This window comes from Grampus griseus, assembly GCF_964374135.1.
Source record: "Grampus griseus genome assembly, chromosome: 15".
Lineage (NCBI taxonomy): Eukaryota > Metazoa > Chordata > Mammalia > Artiodactyla > Delphinidae > Grampus > Grampus griseus.
This window is the reverse complement of record NC_139009.1, coordinates 30438399-30448969: the sequence shown is the minus strand read 5'-3', so window position 1 is coordinate 30448969 and position 10571 is coordinate 30438399. Positions and strand designations below refer to the sequence as shown.

Sequence of the window (10571 nt, the reverse complement as noted above, 5' to 3'; positions counted from 1 at the left end):
ACAATACAAAGCAGAAAGCACTAGAAAGGAAGCACAAATACTCTGTGCTTCAAATGCAAATAATTTCAGAATTGCCACTACCAAAAAGATTTAAGGATTCAGGGCAATATAACAGTGGGAAAAAACACCCTCTATTCCTTTGTCCTCCTTACTCCAAGAACTCGGGCCGTGTTGCTGAACACTGGTGGCTGGTTCTGAAGTGGCTGGATGGTCGGTGCAGGGCGGGCGGTCCCTTGCGGGCGTCACCCCTTTAGAGGCCTGTGGTGCAGAGACCACTACTCACAACGGCGGGGTTCATGGAGTTCTCACCCTGGCCAAACTCCCGATTACCTCTGACGAGCCCCGAAGATCAATGAGTAGCAGTCTAGGCCAGGTCCCCCAGCAGAAAGGCGGCGACGGCTGCAACATCAGCGGTTAAATTTTACAGCCTTTCATAAACCCGGTCTTGTGCACCTGCAGTAAGATTACCAGGGCTGAGGGTTCCCAGATTGGGGAAAACGAAAGCGTGGACGGAGAAAGGAGGAAAATAAGGAGGGCACAGGGGAAGGGAAGGGGGCGGGCTTACAGGCGAGCTCTTGGCGTTGCCATGGGAACGTATCCCTCCGCCAGTGATTCGCGTCTTAGCCTTTCCAGTTCCCTCCGCGCCGCTTCTCGGCTGTTTCCTTCCTCCTTTGTGCCGCGCAGAACGTCGAGATGACGCATGCGCAAAGAAACCCAGCCGCCGCATATATAAGCGCGAACCCAGGCTTTTCCTCGTAGTGCCGCTGGGACCGTTGGCGACTGTTGCTGCGTTGTAGGCTTTGTAGTAGTCGATCTCTGGGCGCTGCGAGCTGAAAGAGCCGAGCTCGCAGGCCAGTCATCATGTCGCGTTACGGGCGGTACGGAGGAGGTAAGAGGGTAGGGGCCGGTGAGGGACGTTGCTGTGGGTGTAGTGAGTCTTTAGAGCCGTGAGGTTGGCGCGGCGGCTGGGAGACTGTTATTCCGCGTGCGTAATGGCGGCTTCGGCGTACACCATACGAAGCCGGAGACGGCAGGGGCGGGGTATCGAAGGAGGACAGGAGGTGGCTGGGGTAGGTCTGTGCCGGGGTTGATACCTATTCTTGGGCATTTTCGTCTCCCCGCCCAGCCCTCGATCCCTGTTTTGTTGTTGCCCTTCTTCGAGCCGCCCGCCCGTACCTCACGCCCCCCCGCCCTCGGCTGCCATTTTGCGCACATTGACGACCATGGTGGCGCATTTTCTTGGCGCTTTCCCGCCACTTTGGCGGACAGATGTGGTCGCAGCCGTAAAAGGAGTGAATTTAAGACTGAACAAAACTGTGGCAGTTTCGAGCTGCGCGTTCTCGTCAGTCGGTCGGACTGCTGAGTGGGAATGGAGACATAACATGATCTTTAGGTCTGGCGGCTGGTGTCTTTTTCTCTTGGAGCTCTGTCGAGCGCGATTTATACTCTGGGGCGGGGGACTTGGAGTCGTGGGCGAGCCTGCGCCTGGGGCGGTTGCCGCGGACGATGAGAGCCGGCGCAGCCCCGCTCTCCCGGTCTGGCTTCCGCCGGGGCCAGCTCGCCGCCGACGCCGTTGCCGCCGCCGGCCCGCGCGCGCTCCTGGCGCGCCTGGGCCTGCCGGGCCGCGGGGGCGGGGCCGGGGCGGATCCCGCCCCATGCCTCGGAGTGTCCTACCACGCGGCTGTGCTTGTGTTTTTTGGAGGTTCCCCTCCACCGCCCCCATTTGAACGTTAAGAACTTTGTCGTACGCTTAGCTTTTCAGAAATGTACGGACTTGTTGGTTTTAAGGCTAAAGTCAATCCTTGAGAGAGCGTTAAACATGCTTTGCAGTCTTAAGGATGGACTCTTCTAAGGCAAAGAATTCAAACTTAAGCCCGTTTTTTCATAACATACATTTTTCTATTTGCGTTTTTAAACAGAAACCAAGGTGTATGTTGGTAACCTGGGAACTGGTGCTGGCAAAGGAGAATTAGAAAGGGCTTTCAGTTATTATGGTCCCTTAAGAACTGTGTGGATTGCCAGAAATCCTCCGGGATTTGCCTTTGTGGAATTTGAAGATCCTAGAGATGCAGAAGATGCAGTGCGAGGCCTGGATGGGAAGTAAGTAACATGTCGGTTATGAAACTTAAGTGTTTGTGAGAATATTCCTGTGCTAAGCTTGGATTCTGTTGTCTGGAGGAGATTTTAAATAGTCATTTTATGAAGACAGGAACTGGGGAACAAAGGTGGAGTTTGAAAGGCTTCTAAAGGTATAGCTGAAGCTTGTGAGGGCAAAGAGTGGTTGGAAAGTTCTAAATATAGGAGTCACGTGTTTTGTTTTGTTTTAAGCATTAGAATTTCGTTGTTTTTCTTTTATAGAGTGATTTGTGGTTCCCGAGTGAGAGTTGAACTATCAACAGGCATGCCTCGGAGATCTCGTTTTGATAGACCACCTGCCCGACGTCCCTTTGATCCCAATGATAGATGCTATGAGTGTGGCGAAAAGGGACATTATGCTTATGATTGTCATCGCTATAGCCGCCGAAGAAGAAGCAGGTATTTATTTTAATAAAGGAGTGGTTGGTGTACTGGTTAATCAAGTTAATTTTCTTATTAGCAAGGCAGAAACTAGTATTTTTCTATAAACTTGAATGTTAATTGTACAGGTGTATTTTACAGTTTTTGTTTAATTAAATGTTAATGTATTAATAATCAACCTGGTCAAAACCTTTCAGGTTTCTTCGTTTGAGTCAGTCGCCTTGATTCAGAATGTCACGAGCCTTATGATATCATGCTGAGGCGCCTTGCAAATCCGACAATTAAGATCCTCCTAGACCTTGAGGTGATCAGCATAAGAGGCCAGATCCCCTCGAGTCATCTACACCTAGCTTCACCTTATTCTTTAAAGGGCAGAAAATTTGAGACGGTGATCGCCGTAACAGTAAATTTGGCTTACAATTGGGGCCCCCTCCGGTTTAGAAAGAGGAACACCAGATTGACCACATTCCCAACTAGAAAAATCTTCTTGCGTCAATCAAGCCTCACCTGGCTCATTTGGCTGTCAGTTTGATCGTCGTTAGATTGAAGAAAACATCTAGATGCAGCGATCGGCTATAGATACTTCTAGATCGTCTAGATCTACTAGACCATGGGCCAAAGAGGGTCGACCTGCAAACTTGCAAGGTTTATTTTAAATACACCTTACAGTGTTTTATATTATGTAATTCTAAGATGTAATTGAGCTTTTAACAAATCTTTTTTTAGGTAGTTAAAAAAAAAAAAAGACAACTAATAGGCCCAGAGTTTATTTCCAAATGAGACACTAAGTTTAAATAGTTTTGAGATTTGATTTCAGCAGAGGCACACGAACTCTAAAAAGGAGTTGCCATCTAACATTTTGCTTTTTTCTGACTTGAAAAATAGGTCACGGTCTAGATCACATTCAAGATCCAGAGGTAGGCGATACTCTCGCTCTCGCAGCAGGAGCAGGGGAAGGAGGTGAGAGATGTTGCTTAATTCAAGTTTTAACAAGAGATTAAAAAAAAAAAACTTTAATTGGAAGTGGACTTAAACAACTTTGATTTAATTTTTAGGTCAAGATCGGCATCTCCTCGGCGATCAAGATCTGTGTCTCTTCGTAGATCAAGATCAGCTTCACTCAGACGATCTAGGTCTGGTTCTATAAAAGGATCGAGGTATTTCCAGTATGTAGCACCTTTTTTTCCCCTTATTTGTATTTGGATTGTCACGTCTTAATGACAGCAGTGGAGTATCTTAAGGACCTAATTGACATGGAATGCTTCAGGAAAACGTTGAATGTGTACACGTCCAGATGAAGAAAAGCCCAACTAAAGACTTTAAGGGCTGTTACAGAGGTGATAGAGGAGGGTCCAAAGCACAAATCCTCAAATCATTCCAGTGAACACTCTGGGTAAACATGTTGGAAACTTTTCTGGAGTCAGCTTTTATCTGTTGTATAGGTAGATGATAATAGCACTAGAAGATGATAGTTGCCAGATACCTGGTAAGAAACCCTTTAGAACCAGGAGAAGATTTATTTAGAGTTAGAAGCAAGTTAAAACAAAGTTTCTCTTTGGAATGGTGGGGGTGAGTTTGAGATCATGGAAAGTTTGTTTAGGGTAACATACACATGGATGAACATGGCCTGTTTAACCAGATACTTGGGTTAGACACTGAAATTTAAAAAGTTAAAAATCAAATTAGGCACCTCTGCATTTTTTACTTCCTTTGTAGAAGACCTTAAAAGGTTATGGAAATGGATAAAATTCTAGATAATGAGTTGATAGTGCTACTCATGTGTCAGTGGTAGGGAATGCTACTGGGAATTATTACTATTCAGTAATAGCACAGTCTTTATAAATTTAGGGATTCAAAAACCTGTGGTCCAATTGAAAAATCTCTGGACTCTATAGATAAATGCATTTAACTTGGTTGCAGGACCTCAAGATGTGTATGTCGGCCTCATTTGGTTTGTGTGACAAATAGATGGCCCTTGAACCATGACAGTTTGTTGGTGATCCAAGAACAAAGCCTTACCCAATCATGGCTTTTTACTTAGCTTACCACCTGAAGAAATGGTTTCAGTTCAGGGGGTTGCTTTGATTCTTTTAAGATAAAATACCAGTTTTTCAAACGAACACCATATATTTCTTTTGGATACTCTACACTGCTTAAGAATATACCTCTGTACAGGAACTGTGACAACCCAACTCATGATAGATAATTGAAAAGGTGGTTCTTTATTTGATAACAGAACTTACCGAAAGCAATTACTTGTCCAGTCTTGGACTGATATATGGCCTCTTGCTCTGTTTTAGCCACTATTCCTAGCCTATCTAATAAGGTACTCAGTAGTTGCTGAAGGAAATTACTCCTATGGACTAATTGGTATAATTGTATTTGTTTTTTATTAAGATCCCGGTCCAGGTCGAGATCAAGATCCAGGTCTCTTTCACGACCAAGAAGCAGGTAGGGTAAAAATCTCATTGATGCTCTTCTAGTTACATGGCACCAATATCCAAAGTGTTTTTGAATTGCTGACATTTCAAGTGTTAGCTGTAAGCTTAGGTGTTGAGTAGGAACACAATACCTTATTAATAAACCAAACTTTAGTATTTCATTTATACATGGCCTCTTCTGGCTGACTTCCTGGACAAGGGTGTGTCAAGCTACAGTGAAAAAGAAGTTGGTGAATTTGGGGTTATAGTAAGTCCTGTGTTAGAATTGATAGATGCATGGAGAAGCATTCTGAGTTCATGGTGCTTAGAGTAGAGTGTAAAAGATTATTTGTGATAAAATAAAGCAGTTCGCTTATTTTATGAAGAACAGGTGTTATAAGATTAGCTTTTGTTGGTGAGAAATTGGTAGGTTCATTTTCAGTTTAACTGCAGGACAATTTAAGGTCAAGACAGTTTGGGGGTTCATTTCGTGGTATTGTGACTTAAGGGGTTGGATAGTATTTTTTCTTAATAGAATTTCTCTTTAATAGAATTTATTAATAGAATTTCTCCTGTTTTGACAGCCGATCGAAGTCCAGATCTCCATCTCCAAAAAGAAGGTAAGCTAAATAATTTGTTGCCAGATCTTAACTGTCAGGTGTGGCCTCTGCAGAATTGTTTGCTTACTGCCTGCTTTCCGGGCTTTGAGCTCTTTGGAGAACTGGTGCTATATATTAAAATACTAGATGCAGAGTTTCTTAGGTGATCCAAAAAAAAAAAAAAAAATCCCCAAAATTCAAGTCGTTGTTCTCTTTAACTAAATTTTGTAATATTCTTGAAGAAGCTATTAAGCCTTACGTAATTTTTTAGACTTCTGCTGTAGGAATTTACTACTTTTGGCCACCTTTGAATTTATTGAAACTTGAGTTTTGCCCTGACATATATGCAAGAAGAGTTTCAGTAGACACTAATTGGTTCCAAACCTAATGTTTTTCTTTTTAGTCGTTCCCCATCAGGAAGTCCGCGAAGAAGTGCAAGTCCTGAAAGAGTGGACTGAAGTTCTCAAGTTCACCTTTTAGGGAAAAGTTATTTTGTTTACATTATTATAAGGGATTTGTGATGTCTGTAAAGTGTAACTTAGGGAAGGGTAATTCAACCATCTAATCAAAACGGATCTGGACTATTACTCTGTAAATTCACAGCAGTAAGGTAATATAAATTTTTGTTGAATGTATTAACATCCTATGGTCTGAAAATGTGGGTTTTTATGTGGCACATTTAAAATAAAATGTTTCTAATTAGATTTTTGATTTGTGTTCAGTATTAATGCTCCTCAATTTGGTAGCCTTCAGGAGTCAACCTTGATATTAACCATATTCATACCTACATTCAAAGTTTAATGGTGTTATTTAAGTTTTGAACATCACTGAATAGTATATATACACTTGGAAGATTCCTTTCTACACTTAGAGTTTTGGGTAAGATGGTAAGAACTCGAGTGAGTCCCCCTTAGCATGACTGCATCATGACAAGTCCCTAAATTAATCTATTGGAGTTGGTGTCATTAGATGTTATCAAGCTAATGATCTCTTTTGTCAGGCTATAGGGACCACTGACTTGCTATAAAGTGAGCGCAACAGGAACTGAGCAAGAGTAGCTGGACTTAATGCTGGAGAAACTGATTTTTCTGAAGCCTATTTAAGTATAGTAACTAATTGAGGTTTTCAGCCTATTAGATAGGATGGTGTCAAATTCGAGTTCTCCATTCTAGGAAGTTATACTCAATGTTCTTTTGTTTCTTTGTTTTCAAACATTAATCAATTTTATGCCAAAATTTTTGCATGTTTGAAGAATTGTCTGAATTTGGGACAAAACATCTTCATGTAAACCAGCTTTGCAAAATTTTCCAGCCCAGATATTCTCCTCTGTCTCTTCAAATGGATTGCCTTATTCTGAGCAGAGATCTGTTAATTCCCAAGTTAGGTTTTGCAGTTCACGAACACCAACATACTTTATCTTATTTTGCCAGGCTGGTGCAAAGTAATTAAAGATGTCAATCAGAAATGTTAAAAAAGACTAAAGTAGTTTTGTAAATCCAACCTATATTTAGCAACACCTCATGTAGTTATTTTTTGGTAGCATCTGGTAAACTTCAGAATGTTAGAGCCAGTAGATTCTTTATTTGGACTTTAAATATCTTAAGTATCGTAGGGCAGTAACAATTTTGAGTTTTCTGGTCAAGCTTTTGGTGCAAAAAAAATTTCATGCTGGTGGCACAGCTGTCTGCCCTTGCTTCTTATGCTTTTAAACAAAGTTATTGGATAACTTTACAATTTGGGAATACTGATCTGCCTCAAATTTATTTACTGGTCTGAATGATCATTAGTATGTTGGAAGTTTGGATGTTCTGTTTTTGGAATTTTGACAACTGGCTGCGTTACATGGTTGGTATAAAGCTATGTGTGTAATCAGCAGGCTTATTTGTTGCACTTGGTCAGCTTTAATTGTTCTGTATTATATAAAGATAAGATTACTCAACAATAAATCTGCAGAGAATAAACAGTCCTGATATTCAATTTTTGGAAGTGGGAGTTCTGAGCCAAGAGTAGGAAACATCCTGTAGCTTTGGGATGGATTACTAGCAGCATCCTAGAGATTAGTGTGAAAGGGTAAAAATGATATGGAGGAGGGGTTAGGGGAAAAAATGATTTTAAGAAACAAGCACAGAAAATTCTATTTACCCTTATGGGAAAGAGAATACTGGGTGTATAGACCAACACCTTTTGTACCCTTGACTGCAAGTCCTGTACCCGTGTTTAGTATACCTCTTAAAATGATACATTTGTTTAGTGCACCTTTTTTTTGTTTAGAGGTTGGGACTGCTAAATTGATTGTGATTGACTTGATAAGTGCTGGTCTAAACTCATTGCTTCTAAATTATTAACCTGGCATTGATTGGTAGCTAATTGAACACGTCAGACATTGAGTGCTTTGGGCAATGAACCTTACCTTGGTTCTCTCTCCTTGGTATAGAGGTAGGTAAAGCATAACTCATGACTTCACTTTGGTAGTTCTCCTTTGGGCTTTGAATTAAGCTAAGTATCAAGTTAAAGTGTGGTCCTACCATTTTACCATGTCCCCTCTCCTGAGGACAAAATAAAATTTGAGGGGGTCTTGAAATACCATCAATTTGTGACTTTGGGTTAAATGAATGGTAGTGTGGGATTGTGGTTCTTGTCTTTGTGTAGCCTATCTCAAAGTCTCAAGGAACACAGTGATTTCCAGGATATATTAAGCTTAAGTAGGAATTGAAAGCTCTGAAACTGACATGTTGGCAATGAGTTATCAGTGAAGGACAGGAGCAAAGAATTCATTAGATCTGGCTCTGAGTGAGCAACAATTGCTTGGAGACCTTTGCAGGGGAGTGCTGTATAGTATAGCCTAAAAGATGTATGCATAATTTTATAGCCGGGAAGACACGAAGGCAAAGAAGGTCAAAGTAGCAAGAAATACTCGGGGCCTGGCTGGTATTGGAGTGTTCGGAGGGTGGTGAGAACTGGTGACAAGCCGAATAAATGAGACAAAGGTGCCTAGGTTTAAGGTATGGTAGTATTAAAGCTGTTGTATCCAGATCTAAAAGGTGGGGAAGAAAAGCACCTTTAGGCGGTTTCAAAGCCTGTTAATTTTTTTCACAACTTAATAGGTTTACAGATACCATTCTAGTAAAAAATGTCAAAGGATATTTTCACTTAATCCTCACAACAAATTAATACTGTTAAAAACCCCATCTCATACAAGAGGAAATGGGCTCAGGGAGATTGGTAACAATACTGTACTATTAACCAGCTACAAGGTAGGAAAAGTTTGATTCCTACTTAATGGTTTCAAAGCCCTAACTTTTAATAAAGCACCTTACTGCTCCCTTAAAATAAGACCACATTATGGAAAAGTCAGGAAGTAAAAGAACAAAATAACTCTTGGTCTTAGTTAATAAACTTTTCTTTCCAGACTTAATGGGGAAAAGATGCTAGATAGAAGGGTAATTCTAGAGCACAGCCCTCAAGGCCACTTCTCAAACCTAATGCTTTTTACTTTTCCCACAGGCTGCTGGCCCAACCTATTTTCCATTTTTTGATTTGGTAATATACTCGATGTGTATACAGTGAGAAGGCTCCCAACCCCTAACTCTCAGCTGCCCACTTACCTCCCCAAAGGCAACCATTGTTGTCAGTTATATAGCCTGAGTACACATAGATATTTTCTCTCTTTTTTAATATTTAAAAAAAATTTTTTTTAGCCACACCACGTGGTTTGTGGGATATCAGTTCCCTGACCAGGGATTGAACCTGGACCCCAGCAGTGAAAGCTCCGAGTCCTAACCACTGGACTACCAGGGAATTCCCACTTTCCTTTTTCTTTTAACACAAAATACATACACCTTGTTTTTCTCATTTAATATCTTGGAGATCTTTCATATAAGTAAAAATGGCACTCTTTTTTTTAAGTTGCATACTGTTCAGTCGCTTGGATGGTGCATAATTTTGCATTAAACTTTTGTGCCCCTTCGATGTGCCAGGTACTACTAGCTTTGGAATATAGAAGTGAACAAAGTCTTTATCTTCATGGAGCTGGAGCTCTGGAGAGACAAAGTGAACAAATATCAGGTGGGTAATAACTGATAGGGAGAATGATGAAACAGAAAGGGTAGGGGATTGGTTACTGTTGTGTAAAGGGTGGTCTAAGGAGGCCTCTGATAGCAACAACATTGGGGCCAGAGAGAAAGTTACACCAGCTTCTGAGGGCACAGTTCATGCAAAGGCCCTAAAGTAGTCTGAGCTGTTGGAGGGTAAGGAAGCCCGTAGGAAGTGAACAGAGGGGAGAGTGGGAAGAGATGGCATAGGAAGGGAGGGGATGTAAGATATAAATCATGGAGGACTTTGTGTCCTTTGGGAGGGACTCGCTGTTTTCCTTGGAGAGTTTGAGCAGAGTGACAGGAATTGAATTAATTCCGTACAAATAGATATGAGGGTAGTTTCTAATTACTATTATAATGCTGCAGTAAATAACCTTGTACAGTACATTGCACACGTGACCCTGTATCTAGGATAATTCCTAGAAGTTGAATTGCTGGGTCAAAGGCTCCAGTGCATTTATATTTTTGCTAGGTACTATTTGCCCTGGTGGAAATGGATAGGAGTGCGTATTTCTCTCTGACATTGCCCAATTGGTACACATGGTGTAACCACATGGTGGGCTGTCAACCTTGTTGATTTTTCCCAGTCTTGTGTTGAAAAATGGTGTCTCAGCATAGCTTGTTTTAATTACGGTAAAATACATGTTTTCCCCCCACTCTAAATTGCCGTGTGTTCAAGTCTGGTTTAGATTTCCTTGCTCTCAACACACTGTTTATAATAGGAGACTGTAATTGCCTGTTTACTTTTCCGTCGCTATTCTACCACAAGACAAGTTGTGACAGCAGGTACCGGGCCTTGCTCTGTTTCTTCATTGCCTAGTGCTTATTAACACTTAAATATCTGATGAATGAAAAGTGAATTCATGGATGAGTGAATGAATTCTAATCTGTTAAACCAAACAGAAAATTGGAACCTCCTCTCTTCTGTGAGACCCTTATAA

At 41.5% G+C, this 10571-nt stretch overlaps 1 protein-coding gene across 3 annotated transcripts; it reads left to right on the top strand.

The window, feature by feature from the left end:
- Window positions 1-713: 713 nt before the first annotated feature.
- Window positions 714-6240, top strand: SRSF7 (serine and arginine rich splicing factor 7). 3 transcript variants are annotated; one of them, XM_082672833.1, is made up of 8 exons: window positions 714-889; window positions 1920-2100; window positions 2359-2535; window positions 3403-3477; window positions 3573-3650; window positions 4915-4968; window positions 5522-5557; window positions 5940-6240. In XM_082672833.1, the coding sequence occupies exons 1-8, from the start codon at window positions 862-864 to the stop codon at window positions 5992-5994; spliced, it is 684 nt and encodes a 227-aa protein (XP_082528959.1). In that variant the 5' UTR covers window positions 714-861; the 3' UTR covers window positions 5995-6240. The 3 variants fall into 3 exon arrangements, with proteins under 3 accessions (XP_082528959.1, XP_082528958.1, XP_082528957.1); XM_082672832.1 differs by having other exon boundaries at window positions 3573-3674; XM_082672831.1 differs by having other exon boundaries at window positions 3573-3683.
- Window positions 6241-10571: the final 4331 nt, after the last annotated feature.

Coding starts and splice junctions, on each gene's coding strand:
- SRSF7 (XM_082672831.1), top strand. CDS start 862: ATGTCGCGTTACGGGCGGTACGGAGGAG. Junction 2,101..2,358: donor GTGCGAGGCCTGGATGGGAA/GTAAGTAACATG, acceptor TTTCTTTTATAG/AGTGATTTGTGGTTCCCGAG. Junction 2,536..3,402: donor AGCCGCCGAAGAAGAAGCAG/GTATTTATTTTA, acceptor CTTGAAAAATAG/GTCACGGTCTAGATCACATT.